This window comes from Salvia miltiorrhiza, chromosome 5 (genome assembly GCF_028751815.1).
Source record: "Salvia miltiorrhiza cultivar Shanhuang (shh) chromosome 5, IMPLAD_Smil_shh, whole genome shotgun sequence".
Taxonomy (NCBI): domain Eukaryota; kingdom Viridiplantae; phylum Streptophyta; class Magnoliopsida; order Lamiales; family Lamiaceae; genus Salvia; species Salvia miltiorrhiza.
In genome coordinates this window covers 53,939,375-53,956,991 of record NC_080391.1, presented here as the reverse complement: position 1 = coordinate 53,956,991, position 17,617 = coordinate 53,939,375, and the positions used below count along the sequence as shown (strand labels likewise).

At 38.5% G+C, this 17,617-nt stretch overlaps 2 protein-coding genes across 3 annotated transcripts; one reads left to right on the top strand and one right to left on the bottom strand.

The window, feature by feature from the left end:
* Positions 1-3,240: 3,240 nt before the first annotated feature.
* On the bottom strand, positions 3,241-4,965 carry LOC131025072 (zinc finger protein JAGGED-like). 2 transcript variants are annotated; one of them, XM_057954673.1, is made up of 5 exons: positions 4,702-4,965; positions 4,465-4,544; positions 4,068-4,202; positions 3,894-3,978; positions 3,241-3,829 (listed from the first exon to the last, which is right to left on the bottom strand). In XM_057954673.1, coding segments are annotated over exons 1-5 (672 nt in total). In that variant the 5' UTR covers positions 4,704-4,965; the 3' UTR covers positions 3,241-3,459. The 2 variants fall into 2 exon arrangements, with proteins under 2 accessions (XP_057810656.1, XP_057810657.1); XM_057954674.1 differs by having other exon boundaries at positions 3,241-3,826.
* An 8,213-nt stretch (positions 4,966-13,178) lies between these two features.
* Positions 13,179-15,936, top strand: LOC131025071 (50S ribosomal protein L15, chloroplastic). Its single transcript, XM_057954672.1, has 4 exons — positions 13,179-13,352; positions 13,436-13,787; positions 15,075-15,226; positions 15,586-15,936. Exons 1-4 carry the CDS (start codon positions 13,269-13,271, stop codon positions 15,805-15,807), a joined length of 810 nt encoding a protein of 269 aa, XP_057810655.1. The 5' UTR covers positions 13,179-13,268; the 3' UTR covers positions 15,808-15,936.
* The last annotated feature ends 1,681 nt before the right edge of the window (positions 15,937-17,617 follow it).

The following is a 17,617-nucleotide window of genomic DNA, read 5'->3' as shown; positions in this document are numbered from 1 at the left end:
ACAATTGGAGCATCAAGATGAAGGCGCTATTGGGAGCCCACGACGTTTGGGAGATCGTGGAGAACGGCTACGAGGAGCCGCAGGACGAGGCCGCACTATCCCAACAACAAAAGGATAGATTGCGAGACGCGAGAAAGAGAGACAAGAAGGCTCTCTGTCTCATTTATCAGGCGCTAGGGGACGACGATTTCGAGAAGATCTCGAATGCGAGTACCGCCAAAGAAGCATGGGAGAAGCTCCAGAACGCGTGCAAAGGAGCGGAGCAAGTAAAAAAGGTACGACTTCAAACTTTAAGAGGAGAGTTTGAGTCTTTGCATATGAAAGAGTCCGAGTCAATTTCGGATTATTTTTCAAGAGTCTTGGCGGTTTCTAATCAAATGAAAAGAAATGGTGAAAAATTGGAAGATGTAAGAATTATGGAGAAAATATTGCGGTCACTAACCCCAAAGTTTGAGCACATTGTGGTGACGATCGAAGAAACTAAAAATTTGGAGGAAATGACGATCGATCTCTTGTTGGGGTCGTTGCAAGCATACGAGGAGAAGCAAAAGAAGAAGCAAGAAATTTCAGAGCAACTTTTAAAGTTGCAAGTAAGCTCAAAAGATAAAGAAGAAAGTTCGAGCAACAGCCGCGGACAATACAAAGGAGGACGTGGTCAAGGTCAAGATCGAGGCAGAGGCCGTGGACGTGGACGAGGACGAGGAGGCTTCGTCAACAGTAGTGAAAGAAAGGAGTTTATAAATGGTCGGGGGAGGAGTAACCCGCAGTCGAGGTACGATAAATCTTCAATAAAGTGTTATAATTGCCATAAATTTGGGCACTATGCTTCCGAGTGCAGAAGTGAAAAAGTAAGGATTGAAGAGAAGGCCAATTACGCCGAAAGTACAAATCAAGATATTGGTAGTGTGCTTCTGGCATATAAAGGAGAAGTTGGAAGACAAGATGACACGTGGTACCTCGACACTGGTGCTAGCAATCACATGTGCGGGAAAAGAAATATGTTTGTGGAGCTCGATGAGTCGGTAAGTGGCAACGTCTCCTTTGGTGATGAATCTAAAATTCCAGTTAAAGGAAAAGGAAAAATTTTAATCCGCTTGAAGAATGGAAGTCATGAATTTATTTCCAATGTTTATTACGTGCCCAATATGAAAAATAATATCTTGAGTTTGGGACAACTCTTGGAGAAAGGTTATGATATTCACATGAGAGATTATAACCTTTCAATAAGAGATGGCAAAAATAATCTTATTGCCAAGGTGCCAATGTCTAAAAATAGAATGTTCTTATTGAATATTCGAAATGACATGGCAAAATGCCTGAAAGCGTGTTACCAAGATAAGTCTTGGTTGTGGCATCTTCGGTTTGGGCACTTAAATTTTGGCGGTTTGGAGTTGCTGTCAAAGAAGGAGATGGTGAGAGGTTTACCATCCATCAAGCATCCCGATCAACTCTGCGAAGGTTGTCTACTCGGGAAGCAGTTCAGAAAGCCATTCCCAAAGGAGTCAAGCTCAAGAGCTCAAAAGCCACTGGAGTTGATTCATGCTGACGTGTGTGGGCCAATAAATCCAAGCTCCCTCGGTAAAAATAATTATTTTCTGCTCTTCATTGATGATTTTTCTAGAAAAACGTGGGTATATTTCTTGAAGCAGAAGTCAGAAGTATTTGATGCATTCAAGAAGTTCAAAGCTGCCGTCGAGAAGGAGAGCGGACAACAAATCAAGGCCCTGAGGTCCGATCGAGGGGGAGAATTCACATCCAAGGAGTTCTTGGAATTTTGGGAAGCAAATGGAATTCGGCGGCCCCTGACAGTTCCGAGATCCCCCCAACAAAATGGAGTGGCGGAAAGAAAAAACAGAACAATCATGGAGATGGCAAGAAGCATGCTAAAGACGAAGAATTTGCCTAAAGAGTTTTGGGCCGAAGCAGTGGCGTGCGCGGTGTACCTGTCCAACCGATCGCCGACAAGGAGCGTGTGGGGAATGACTCCACAAGAAGCCTGGAGCGGGAGAAAGCCAGGAATTTCTCACCTAAAGGTATTTGGGAGCAAAGCCTACGTGCATGTACCAGATGAGAGAAGGAAGAAGCTCGATGACAAAAGTGAAGCATTCATCTTTATCGGGTACGACTCTAACTCCAAAGGCTATAAGTTATATAACCCAGAGACCAAGAAAACAGTGATAAGTCGAGATGTGGAGTTCGACGAAGAAGGAGTCTGGGATTTCAGTCCCAGTGGTGACTTCACCTTCATCCCACAATTCGATGATGAAAGGACAGTCGAGCAAGTTGGAGAAGTCCAACAAGAAGTAGTGACTCCGCCAGCTTCACCTATACAAGTTACTGAAGACTCGCCACCATCTTTCTTAAATGAAAGAGCCACACCACGAGCAAGGAATTTGGATGAGATATATGAAGACACTAAAAGGTTAGAAGATCTCACCTTGTTTTGCCTATCTGCTGATTATGAACCTAAAGCAGCAAATAGTGAAAATTGGCGAGTTGCAATGGACGAAGAGATCAAAGCTATAAACAAGAATGATACGTGTGAGCTCGTGACACTACCGGAAAGGCACAAGGCCATTGAAGTCAAGTGGGTGCATAAGGTTAAGAAGAATTCCAAAGGTGAAGTTGAAAGATATAAAGCAAGGCACGTCGTGAAAGGATTTCGCCAAATTCAGAAGTTTGCTCGGAATGAAAAATCAAGTTTAAGGGGGAGTGTTGGAATATAAAAATAAACTTGATTTTTTAAGTGAAGATATTTGTATTAAAAATATCTAGAATGAAGATATTTGTATTAGAAATATCTAGAATCAAGATATTTTAAGAAGAAAAAAGAAAGAAAGAAAAATATAGAGAATTCTAGAAAAAGTGACTAAGTGAAGATATTTTGTAATAGTAAAATAAGTATAAAAATCTAGATAGAAATCAAGAGAATTCTAGAATTCTCACTTGACTACTATATATATATGTGGAGGTTGTATCAATTGTTTAGAATGAAGTGAATTGAACAAAATATTGTGTTAGCAAACTCCAATCCTCCCACTCAAATTCTTAAGCACACACACGTCCACAACCAATTTCTCCAAATTTCCTCCTACCAATTAAATAAATTCTCCATTATATATACTTATATTCCAACAATAACAACATTCTTCTACACCCAACATATTCATTGCAAGGCAACAAATTAAAAATAAAGAGAAAAAAGAAAAAAAAAAGCACACACACACATACACACACTCCTCGAATTAATGTGTGATGAGAGGTGAAAAAAGGGTGTGAAACTCCAAAACTCTTTCTCTCCTTGCAATCCACATTTTTGTCGGATTAATGTCGTTTCTCTTTCAGTTGCAGCCACCATCAACACACACACACACACACACACACAGATACAAAAACAAACGGAGCTAGCTAGAATCTTCCATTAATCTTGATCAAATTGATATCCTTCAACTAAACGGTCTACCTCCGGCCCCAGTTGAGCCCCTGATCATCCTGATTGTGCATCGATGCCTCGCCGCCGCCGTCGAGGCCCCTCGGCGCGCCGACGGGGGCGCCGATGCAGGTGTAGTAGCTCCCGTTTGGCGCCGGGGGCGGCGCGCCGTAGCACGAGTTGGGAAGGACGTGGCCCACGTAGTAGTCGCTGTGGGAAGCCACGGGCAGCAGCTGCGGCGGCGAAGGGAATCCGTACGGCACCCCCTGCTGCTGCTGCTGCGGCGGAGGCGGCTGAGCAGCGGGGAACATTCTAGAAGGATACATGGATCTGAAAGCGTCGTCCATGCTGCTGCTCGCTTGATGATGATACCCTCCTTGCGAAATCGGCTGCCCACTGCTGAACTAATTTCGTCAAAAAATCTAATTCCATCGTCACGATTTGATTAATTACAATTAATTACCTCGGAACATAACCTAGGTGAGGCGGAGCTACGTCGTTGCTGAATACGAGCTGACGCGCCTTGTTCAACGTCTCCGTCTCCCTCTCTGAAATTAACAAAATAAAAGAAAATGAAAATTGCATAAAATTGGCGGAGTGTTCAAGAGAAATGAATGGAATGATTGAATGGATATGCCTTGGCGGTGGCGATTCATGTGTCCCCCAAGGGCTTGAGATTTGCAGAACTTGAGGGAACAAAACCTGCACTCGTAGACCTTCCCAGCTTCATCTTTTTCATCCTTTGCGCCGCTTTTCTTTTTCCTGTAGCCGCCTGCAAATATGCTAATTTAAGCAAATTTCATGACACTCAAATTTCTTGTATACCCTAACCCTAAATTCCCCTTTTAGTCAATGGATATTCCAATCACCATTGTTTTTTCTTTGTCTCTTTATTGTCTAGGGTTTCTTTATTCTCCTCAAAACCCCAGATAAATAAAATAAAAAAATTGACACATCAATCACCAGGAATTAAAGTTATACAAGAGCATAAAATAATCAATTTTGAGTTAACAAAAATCTTAAAATTAGTGTACCGGCAGAGGAAGAGCTGTCGCCGTCTCTGGTATAATCTTCAGGTAGATTATTGAGGTCTAATGAATTTGCTTCTGATCTCCTGAAATCCAAAAAAAAAAAAAAAGTTAATGAAAGAGAGAGATTTGGCAAGGGAAAAGGGGTCCAAGAAAAGTGCAGTGTAATAGTATTAAATGGAAGATGAAATGAGATGCAGAGATAGATAAAAGGGGGGTTTCTGTGGGGTGAGGTCTACATACATGGAACCGACAGAGAAAGACAGATTTAATTATTTATTTTTGTAAAAGAAAAAAGGGGGAAAATTAATTTGATATTTGAGATGGGAGAGAAGTAGAGAGCTTGGGGAAAATTATACAAAGACTTAGAGTTAGGGGAGTGAAATGTGGAGAGGGGTAGTTGAGTGATGGTGAAGAAAGTGGGCTTGAAAGTTTTCTATCAGTTTCTTCTGCCAGCAGACATATCCTTCGTCTCTCTCTCTCTCTCTCTCTCTCTAGAATTGAAAGAACAATAAAGAGACAGAGGGTCTCGTGACTTTAAAAAGGAGAGAGTGAGGGTTTGTGTGTGCAGGGTGCATGGTAGTGTCATTTGGTTTGTATTGAGGGAGGGAGAGAGAAAATGAGAGGGACGTTGGCTTCTTTCATTGGCTCACCTAAGGTAGCTAGGTTTATTGCCCTACAAATACTAGGCTGTATGCACAATGACAAACGACAATAAACTCACAAAAAATAAGTATAATAAGTACTTTACATTTGTATCATTAGTTGAGTAGAACCATCACACACTCTACTCACAATCACGGAATATTCGCAATTGTCCTATGAAATCTCAATATATTCATAATTATCCATCTATCTTGTTGAGTTATGGACTCTAAACTACCATCTAGCTCCAATGGAGACTTTATATATTAAAACTTTTGGATATTATTGCTGTTTAAATACATCAACTTTTCTCCAACTTCGAATTTCATAAACTTTAATACTTACTCAATGCAGTGTTGTGGAGACGAACTGAAATTTTTCGTTAGTTTAATATTCCGTGTTACTATCGCTTGGCAATTGTTATAGAAACGAACTGAGTAACTGATTATCGTATGCTTTTCACGCTTTTCGTAGTTACTTTGGTGTGTGCATATATCATAGTTTTTTTTTTTGTGGTGAGGGGATGGGCATGGAAATGTGAGCTATATATGTAGTTGTTGGTCTAGCAAAGAATATGGCGCAATATACCTTAAGGAGCTTTGGAGACAAAGGTGTTTTGGTGTTAGAGATGGTTGTGCAGGCATGCTCCAATTTGTGCTAAGAAAGAGCATGGTGGTGGAGATTATTATGATTCATAACTAGGCTCTATGTGGTTTTATTGTACCTTTGTACAATATGTTGAATTGTTTCTATCAATTTAGTACTTGCAATCCCATCAACAGATCTTATGTTTGCTCATTTATCACTAATCAATGATTGTTTCAAATCAACCAGAATATTCATATTTCCGGTATACACCAAAGCTAAAAAGTCTTAGGTTTTCTATTCCTGATCTTCAATTACACGACAAGTTAAAGTAGTATTGTTATCGAGATGTTTAGTGACTAATTAAGTTAAATTTAGTTTCTATTTTCAATGTGTCATCTCACATGAAATTTCTCAATGTGGTCGTGTGTAATTATACCATTTTCTATATGAACATTTACTATCTCTACCCCATTAGTAATGTTCAACACGGAAATTAAGAAAAGCCTAGTTTGTGTATTAACTAAAGTGAGTTGGTGGAAGTTATTCAAGGATTACATTATTTTAAGTGAGTTGGTAAGTGAATTGGATCCATTATTAATACTCTCTCCGTCCCATCTTTTAGCACTACAAAAAAATGTGTATTTACCGGCGACAATTACCGGCGGCGATTTTGCCGTCGGTAGCTAACGGCGGCACGGCGGCGGCATTTCAGGCGACCCGAACTTTCGCAATCACCGACCAATTACCGACGGCAAAATCGCCGCCGGTAGGTAGCGGCGGCGACGCCGCCGTTAATGTTAAAATACGCAATTATTAATTAATTTTATATAATTAACGGCGGCAAAAATTGCCGCCGCTAGCTAGCGGCGGCATTTGCCGTCGGTAACCGTTAAAATATAGGGCAGCGGGTTTTCCTTCTTTTTTCAGTTTCTGCGCCGCACACACACACGAACAGAAAATCCCCCCCCCCTTTCCCTGCTGCTGCTGCTCTTCCTTCGCCGCCGCCCAGCAGGTAACTCTCTCTCTCTCTCTCTCTACATCTATATATATATATATATATATATATATATATATATATATATATATATATATATATCTCATTAATTTTAATTATATATATATAATTATTTAATTTTCACTTATATTTTTTATTGTAGTTCGACGACCTCATTTCACCGCCTTCTTCACGACACCCGCCGGAAACCACCACCGTACGCTTCTCTTATTTATTTATTTAATTATTTAATTATGAATTTATTTATGTATTTAATTATATATTAATTAAATAGATTTATTTGTTATATATAGTTAATTAATTTATAATTGATTTTGTTTATAACTAAATTATATGAAGCATGATTAATTTTAAATTATATTAATCCATTTAATATATGTTGTTAGTTTAATTTTAAATTATGAAGCATGATTAATTTTAAATTATATTAATAATTTTAATCAATTAGTTTAAGTTGTTTGTTAGAATAATTTATATATGTTGGATAATTTTGTTAAATTAAATGTTATGTGCTATGTGTTTATGAAATGTTATATTATTATATATATATATATTTATATATATATATATATATATATATATATATATTGTGGGATAGATTTAATTAATTTCTTAAGGATCTTCTCCCTTTGGGATAGAAATTGATTATTTCTTAAGGATCTTCTCCCAACAAATGATTGTTTTTAATTTAATTACCATGATTTTTATTGCTTTTATTTGTATTGTATTATTGCTTCGACATTGGGGGGCCGGGTAGACCTAGTATAGGCTTAGTAAATTAGGACCACTATGGTCACTATAGTTGCTGGTAGAGTCAAGCACTTGGTAGTTAGGATAGTGGGGTTATGCTGTCGAAATTTTGTTAGATTTCAAGTAATTTATTATATTTTATTCATTTTTTTCAATTAGAATTTGCAAGAATGAGTGATAATCGTATGTGGATGTACGCGAGATACAATGATCGTACTGCATTTGAAACGGGGCTTGAGTTTTTCCTTGAGTGGGCGTTCAATCAAACGGCGTACACAGATGGACAAGGTAACATTAGGTGCCAGTGTAAGAAGTGCAAGAATCAAGCGTATTTAGATGTACCTACGGTCAGAAAACATGTTAGTAGGCGTGGAATTGTCCTGAATTACAAAGTTTGGGTTTCTCACGGGGAAGCACCGCTGTATATGCCGAGAGAACATGCTATCATGAATGAGGATGATGGATTATACAATAACTACGAAAGGATGGTGCATGACCATGCTGGACCTAGTAATTATCAAGATCCTCCAAATCTGGAGCATCCGCCCAATAATGACGCTCAACAGATTTATAACATGTTGGATGCAGCGGATACTCCATTGTACGCAGGATGTGACACGTACACACAATTAAGCTGGATGACTCAATTCATGAGCATAAAGACTGAAAGCCACATGTCAGAGAGGACTTATAATCAGATGTCTTCGATGATGAAAGCTGCTTTACCAGAGGGTAACAACTGTCCAGAAGACTTCTATAGTACGAAAAGAAATCTACGTGGTTTGGGTTTGCCAGTAGAGAAGATCGATTGCTGTGTTAATAACTGCATGTTGTATTGGGGGGAAACTAGTGAGCTACATAGTTGTATGTTCTGTGACCAATCACGATATAAGGACAACTTACTTGCAGAAATGTCAACCTTCTCTTCGTTTTACTTTGAAGATCAAATATCTACAAAGTGGACAGCTTTGCCTCGCAATATTGAGATGCCCGTTGCTGAAAATGATGATCCTCTTTGTCTCGCCATATTCAAACCTATTGGGCGTTCACTTGGCCGAGGGACGAAGAGATACATGGATGAGCGCGAATGGCTTGCTGCACACATGTATATTTTGAGCAATTGTGCAGAGGTTGCAGAGACATATAGCAAGTGAGTATTCTCGTTAAATTTATGTATAAGAAGTATTCATCATATAACTTTTTCTTTGTATCCAAGGATCTTCGAGGAGGAAAAACGATATGCAAATCATTACATGACTGATGCAGAGTTTGAGGTCGCGTTTCACAACGAGTTTATTGTGTGGTTTAACCATTACGTAAGAGACGATAAATTTATGTTAAATATACATTTACTTACTCTAAAATTGGCTAGCAAACTTAAATGATATTTGTGTGAAACAGGTTTGTCGTCCTTGTAACGACGAGTTGAACCCTTATATTAGGTCGCTTGCAGCTGGACCATTAAGGGAGATTGAAACATACTCCGGCTATTTCGTGAATGGCTATAGATTTCACACAACTGATCATGATAGAGAGAGTGCGACTGTGAACAGTGGCGTTTACATAAAAGGTTCGGTCTATGGTAGTGATAGAGATGTGCTAGACTTTTATGGGCGTCTGCAAGAGGTTTGCGTGCTGGAGTATCCGGGGTATCCAATTAAGCAGACAGTCTTGTTCAACTGTGAATGGTTTGACTTGTCGGCTCAGGGAACTTCTATTGATACAGACTTCAAGTTAGTTTCATTGAACCACACACGAAGATATAAGAAGTATGATCCCTTTGTTTTGGCGAGTCAAGTAGTTCAAGTGTTTTACTGTCCCTATCCCAGTACGAACCAATCAAAGAAAAATTGGTGGTCAGCATGCAAAGTCAACGTAAGATCAAAGGTTGAAGTGTCTACTGCAGCATTTACATCAACATTAGATCAACCATTTCAAGAAGAAGTGGTTACTATTATGCCTACTCACACAAGTGTAGGCATTGAACAACCACTTCTTTTTCATCCCCTCGGTGGAGTCGTTGAGATTGAAGATGACGATGAAGCAGAAGACGATGATCCCCCGTTGACATCTAACGATAGTGATGATGCTAGTAGTGATGATTATGAATAAATGTAAATGCACATTTTGGTTGAATTTGATTGCAAATTTGTTATGTTTGTTAGTTACTGTTAATGTTATGTTTGGCTATATATTTGTTAATGTAATTGTATGCAACAGGTATCATGTCTACCCAACGAGGTTTCTTGGGATTTGGGAGGCGATCTGGCGTTAATGCGCCAGAAGCTACAGCAGATACATCCGATGGGTCCGAGACGCATATTTCTGGGACTCCCAAGACTCCCCAGGCTTCTAGTAGTTCACGGGCTAGAAGGCCTAGGGGTCCTACAGCTGCCGCTATCAGAGAGAGAGAGGTTAAGGCACCTGATGGGAGGACGGTATTTCAGAGGCATCCTACGACTGGGTAAGTATTTTAGTTTAAATTACTGTTTCTCGTACACCATGATTAAGTGATAAAATTACTTGTACACAGTGTTTTGTTGGAGCCCAGTGGCCTGTCCAAGACTTGCACGCGCACATTTAAGATGTTTGATAACCCAGGCGGGTACACATGGAAGTTGACGCCCCCGACGATGAAGGATACATTTTTTGGTGAATTACAGGTACAATTAAATTTATAGTACATATAAATATATCATATTAAATTGTTAAAATGTTTGATATTAAATTAATTCTCTTTCTTTCAACAGAAAGAGTTTCAGTGGCAGCCCGGGGATGAGTGTGACGTGAGAAAAATGTGGGAGAAAAATGCCCGCAAAAGGTACTCCGACATGATGAGCGACTACAAGGCAGAGCTCAAGCAGTGTACCCGCCAAGGGAGAGAGATGTCTAGACCCGTCTGGATGAAGCCTGATTCTTAGACTGGACTCCAGGATTACTAGCATCGTCCCGAGGTTGAGGCTGTTTCAGATCGAGCACGTGCCAACCGGATGTCCGAGCCCGATGGGGAGGGTACAAGGATCAGTAGGCACGTGGGCGGGTCTCAATCGACTCGTATCCTGCAGCAGTATATGGTATGTAATTAACAAATAATTAAGTATATAAATTAAATTAATATCTTGACTAATATAACTTATTTATCTTATATAAATGCATCTACAGAGCTTGGAGCTTGATTTTCCCCAGGATTCATCGAACTATGCCACCTTCCTCCGCCTCCACATGTACGCCGACGAAAGTTATACGTCGTCGAGAGATGCAAGAATTGACGTAAGTGTTTAAGTTTATTCAAATATTTAGTGAATGTATTTATTTTCTAACAATTATGCATTGTTATGTATGAATTAGGCCGAGGTTCATCGACTGGCCGCTGCCACAGGACGAGAGTCACGGCTAGATGAGGTGTATTTGGAGGTGGTGCATCCGGATAGGTCACGGATCTACGGCGTCGGGAGTGCCGGGCAGAGTCAGGCTAGTAGGGGGTCTATCCGCAGCACGGGCAGTTCTGCGGTGTCTCAGCAGCTTTATGAGACACGGATCTCCACGCTGGAGGAGCGATTGGCGGCAGAGCAAGCACAACGCCAACAAATGGAGGAGCGCATGGCGGCAGAGCAAGCACAACGCCAACAGATGGAGGAGCGCATGGCGGCAGAGCAAGCACAACGCCAACAGATACAGGACCGCATGGCTCAATTGGAGGCGTTTATGAGGATGTATAATGCTCAGCCACCTCCACCCCCTGATGTCGATGATGATGATGATGATGATGATGCTTAGAACTTTCCGTCTTTTATTACCATGCTAGACTTATATTTATATTTTCAAACAAAATTACATTTGCACTTTCTTTTCAAATTTATGTTTTATTGAACTATATATTTCAAGTGCTTTAATTATTAAAACTATATATGTTTTATATATTTATGGCAATGATGATGATGATTGCATTTAACATAAACAAATAAATTCAAATCACATTATAATAACCAAATTAAAACACTTTTGGTGTATTAATGTTAAAAAAAATAATTAATTAATTAATAATTAAATATTAATTAAATATTTTACCGACGATAAAAATAAGGACCGAAAAGAACTTCATCACTTATTAACAACATATTTCAGGTATTATCTCCACATATTCAAAGAAAAAGATTATATGAGTGAGTATATAGCATTTAAATGAATTAATAGATGTAGATATATCAATAATACGAGTGTTCTGTACTGGTGACCACTCGAAAAGAATTTCAAAGTTAAGCGTGCTTGACACAGAGCACAAGCAAGATGGGTGACCCACTGGAAAGTCGGTGAGCACAAGCAAGATGGGTGACCCACTGGAAAGTCGGGTCACCGACTGGGAAGTTCGTCTAAAGTATGCAATACCGTATAAATACGGAAATAAATTGTGGATATACAATAAAATAAATAAATAAATAAAATAAAGCTAAAAAAATTACCGTGGGCAAAACGCCGTCGGTAATTACTGACGGCGTTTTGCCCTCGGTAAATACCCGGCCCCCCTCCGGCAAAGAACCACCGGACGGCGGTGGCTTGTTACCGACGGCGTTCTACCGCCGCCACTTAGCGGCGGTAATCGCCGTCGCTAGTTTTCCGGCAGGGGTCCGCCGGACTCCGGTGGATCTCTACCGACGGCAAAAACGCCCTCGGTAATTAGCGGCGGTGGTTGCCGCCGCTAATTCTCCGGCACGGCTCCGCCGTTTAACGGCGACAATTCCGACGGCATCGCCGCCGTTAACTACCGACGGCGGCCGTTCGCCGCCGTTATTGTCGTTGTCGACGAACCGTTTAGCGGCGGCATCTTGCCGCCGGCATCGTCGCCGGTAACACTATTTACCGGCGGCCGTCTTTTTTTACCGACGGCATTTCGCCGTCGGTAATCAACGATTTTTTTGTAGTGTAGTATCCAACTTTCCTTTTTTGGCCGTCCCACATTTTAGTATCCATTTCTATTTTTGGTAAAAGTAGGTGGGGCCCTTACTCCACTTTAAGTATTTTAACTCTCACATAAAATTGGGACCCTTATTCCACTCACAACACATCAATCACTTTATTAAAACCCGTGTCGTTCTCAATTGGATACCAAAAGCGGGGACGGAGGGAGTAATATTTTGCATGATTAATTTTTTTACTAAAAAATATATATGAGATATTGCTAATGGGAGGTCCTAATTATATTAGGGAAATAAATATATTATTGAAAAAATTATAAGTTACTATATAAATTACTCCTAGAACTTTTTTATTCGCCTGAATTTCTTTGAAAAATGACTTTATGGAATTATCTCGAACCAAGTGCAACATATTACTAGTATTTATTTTATTTTTGACTTTAGTGCAACATATTAATCATCATACTCCTACACTTGTTACTAGTATAACTATAAAGTAAAAGTTGAGTTGAGTGTATAAATAATGAACTATAACTAAATTTACCTCTATTTTCAAATCTTTTTGCGACGCCCAAACTCAAGTGTAATCCATCCAGCCCAGCCCACTCAAGTTTCGCCCAAATAATTGTCCACTCGCTCGGCCCAAATTCCTAGACCGGATCCGTTTACGTTATGCTGCACCATTTTTTTTTTTTCAATCAACTCTCTTTATGAAACAATTCTTTTCATAATACTAAAATTCATTAATGATATAAATAATGTTTTTTTTTTTGAGGGAATGATATAAATAATGTTAGATAATGCTTTACCGCACATAAAATAAAATAAAGAGAAGAGAGCGAAAATGGCAACAAAATTGGAAAAAGACTAAAACTTTATCATATTATCTTCTCGTTGCGATGGCTACTTGCTTACTCTCCCTCTCCTCCCCCACCACTTCCACAGCTACTCCTCATCTGCGCCTCTTCTCTTCTCATTTCAAGGTATTTTCTCCTTCACATTGCATAACCAATTCACTCTCTTTGCATTTTCCGTCGCTTAATTTTAATTGTTTTCGAATGAACAGGGAAGTGTGAGAAATCTGAGGGCGAGCCCATCTCCGTTTCCTTCAATAAACCTCTGCCACCACAAAGCGAAGCCACGGAAGCCGCTTCTTGTTCAGAATTCCGCGGCCGTCCAGGAAACTTCTGGAAGCGTCGAGAATGGTCGATTCCGCCTCAATAACTTGGGCCCGCAGCCGGGGTCCCGGAAGAATGCAAAGAGAAAGGGGCGAGGGCACGCGGCCGGGCAGGGGGGCAGCTGCGGGTTCGGAATGAGGGGTCAGAAATCGAGGTCCGGTCCTGGCGTCAGGAGGGGATTTGAGGGCGGCCAGATGCCCCTCTATCGAAGACTCCCCAAATTGAGGGGAATTGCTGGAGGTTCAATTTTTCATTGCCTAATTTTGTTTATAAACAACGTTGGTGATTATCTTCTGAGTTCTTATGATTCTGATAGGTTTCAAAGAAAAGGTTGTTGTGAGTTTGGTTGCTTTGTGTTTTGGCCTTTGGGTAGTGAAATGAAATTAATAAAAATTGGAGAGGTGAAATGGCTGGAGGCTCCAAAGTAATACAGTGATTTCTGATGCTTTGTTTATATGGTACATCATTGCATGTGAAAACCACTAGTTACTGCTCTATTGTGATGTCTAGAAGAGTGGATTGATTTTTGCTTTGCTTTAGAATTGTGTTTTTCATTAAAATCAAAAACCTTTAGGGGGCGTTTACTTTGAAGGATTAGCATTGATACATAAAAATAGTAAGGCGATGTTTACTTTGATGGATTGAACGTTGGGATTATTTCCATCATTTAAGCTAGTTTTACTTGATTCTTATCTCATTGCAAGGGTGAGATTGGAGATATCTTACTCTTGAGGATAAAAAACTCAATCGTGCATCTTATCAATCATGCAAAGTAAACGCCCCCTTAAGGGTTGAGAATAAGCAACCATCTTTCCTAGTATTATTTAATGTCTTATTTCAGGTTAATTCGAAGTACTTTTTTCCTCTAGTACTAGATTTAGTTCTAGATCATAAGCCTTGTGTGTGTGTGTGTGCTCTTTGCGGAGTGGACAGTGTAGAGAGTATAGAGGTTAATTTGATGAGGGCTTCCATTTCCTTCTAGTTCGTGATAGCGACACTAATGATATTTTAGGATAGAGTGCTTGCCGAACATCTTCCAATTAATTTTCTAGCTGTATTTGAGAATAAGTAAAAGTAGAAGATATTTCTATATGTATTGGTTGGTTTGAGATGTGTTTTAGTTTTTACAAAGAGTAACCGTTGAGTGCATTCACACATGCAATCTACAGGATATGCTCGTCTCCGTGGCTGTATTTTTTTGTTTCAAATAAAGTTTCGGAATAAGTAGTTATCATCTTTATTCAACTTGAGGGAAGTTGGTTGCTTGGTTTGAATTTAATTCAGCTAATTGCATTTGTTCATTACCATGATTTATGTCTTCCATGAATTTGTTAGCATTCTCATTTTCTGACACTACTAATCACTTCCGGTAAGCTTGTGTCGCTCAACTAACTTTTGGCATCATTTTTCACAATGTATTGAAGCTTCATATCTGATTTCAATGTGTAATAAGTAGATATTCAATTGAGCCCCCGCTATATATTGAAGTTGTACTGATACTAATGTGGGTTGCTTTCGTGTATCCAGGCATGCGTGCTGGATTACCAAAGTATGTACCAGTGAACTTGAAAGATATTGCAGATGCTGGATTTCAAGAAGGAGAAGAAGTTTCGTTGGAGTCCTTGAAGAAGAAAGGTCTCATAAACCCATCGGGAAGGGAAAGAAGACTTCCTCTCAAGGTAAAGATGCCAAAATGTTGGGTATTTTTCTATAAAACAGCAAATGACTAATTTGATCTCTTTGATGATTACTGGAACTATACTGCTGAGATTACTCGTATCCACGTATATTGATATGAATGGCTGATTTGTAAAGAAAGAAACTTTCATGGTCCCTTCTCATATATCTACATATTATTAGGTGATTTATGTTACTTAAACAAACCAGTTTCTCTTAGCAGTTAAAGATTCGAAGTTGCACTACTCTACTTGGAAACGCCTTTTTCATGAATTTTACTCTTCCTTTAGATTGAAAGTTCAACTGAAAACTCAGTTGTTTGAACCTCCCATGATAGCTTCTCATATAACTCTTGTTTCAGATCTTAGGTGATGGGGACTTGAGTGTGAAACTCGACTTCAAGGCTCGAGCCTTTTCAGCTGCAGCAAAAGAGAAGATAGAGGCGGCCGGTTGTTCATTGACCGTTCTTCCTGGGCGAAAGAAATGGGTGAAGCCATCTGTAACGAAAAACCTTGCCCGTGCTGAAGAATACTTCGCCAAGAAACGGGCATCAGCTGACTGGACCGACTCGCCTTCGGCTTGAGCCTCAATTTTCCCAGCAGCATAATATATGTAAAGCAACTCTTCATTGTTGTATGCTCAAAATGTTACTTTGTTAGTCTTCTTTTTTTTTTTTTTGCATTAAATCCAAATCCTGAGTATTTGTTGAATCTTTCTAATTGAATCAATGGTTCATACGGCATGTATTTGGTATGTTGCAGAAAATTGCTCATCTTATATTTGAAAACAGAGTCATTTATTAGCTATTGATATGTTCAAAGTGCATGATAAAAAAAATGACAATTAAGAAAATATTAAGGAATGATAAAGGCTCAAACATAAGATAAAAACACAAAAACGTATGATCGAGTCTTTATTGAAGTAAACTTGTTACTTGTTGTGCCTAACTTTGACTGTAAGCCTCGTCAAACTTGAAATCAATGCCATCACTAATCAAAAGATTCAAAATATTTGTTTGGATCAATGGTTGAATTATTAAATCTATGGAGCCACACTTAGCCACCCACAAACTAGTTAAATAGGGCAAAAAAAATATTACCTCCGTCCACGAAAGAACTTCCTATATTTCCTTTTTGGGACGTCCACAAAAGAACTTCCTACCTATTTTTGGACTATACCCCACCACTTATAACCTTCTTACTTTTCACTTTTCACAACTCCCAATACACTCAACTACCTTTTATCCACTTTCAATATACTCAACAATATATTTTCTTAAAACCCGTGCCACTCCCTCCTAGGAAGTTCTTTCATGGACGGAGGGAGTATTTTTTAAAATAAGAATAGTATTAAATTATTTTATTGTACTTTTTTTAATTTTTTTTAAAATTTTTATTTTTATTTTATTTTTCAAAAAATAAAAAAATTTAAAAAAATAACTACAATTTGAACAATACAGTAAAATGACTAATTTTTTTTTTTCAAAAAATAAATTAAATAAATAAATAAAACAATTTAATTAATGTGTTCTGGTCATAATTTGACTGATTAAACATCACTTTTTAATAAATTCGGCTACTAAATTGCGTTCAGTGTGGCGCGTCACATGGGATTAAGACATGGAAGTTGATTATTGATTCAATGCGAATAATTGAACGCAATAAATAGCTCTACAATGTATCAAAATTTCAACACTAATTCTTAGCTTTTTGAATTAACGTGCTCCATTTCTTGGGCCAAGTTGATTCAAATTTTCAAAAGATTATTGATTTTATTATGGGAAGTATATAAATCGAGTTCTTCCTCGAAATTAGCACGGACAACCTCACAACTGTGACTTCAAAATTTTATACTATAAAGGTGGCCATTCTTGACTTTATGTGTTAATATAATAAGAATATGATATTTTATAATTTTTCATGACTTTTATAGTCGTCTATACTTATCATGTTTTATTTAGGGGTTAATGGTAATTTATGGTCCCAACTTTTGAGTAATTTGTAAATATAGCCCTAACTTAATACAAAAATATAACTTAAATTTTGAAATTATTTGTAAAAATAGCCCGAACTTTAAAAAGTACGGAAAAATGGCATGAGCTTTGGAGACCTTTGTAAAAATAGCCTGAACTTTGAAGTCATTTGTAAAAATTGCATGAACTTCAAAAAAATACAAAACAATAGCATGAACTTTGAAGTTATTTATAAACATAACACGAACTTTATTAAATACAAAAAATGGCCTCAATTTTTATAAAATATATAAAAATGGCATTAGCGTACACTTTCGGATTCGAATCATGACAGCATGGAAAGTCCAATATTAACATGAAAATTATAAATTCACTTGGAATATTCATAAGAAAGTATAATAATTCTCTTTTCATATGAATT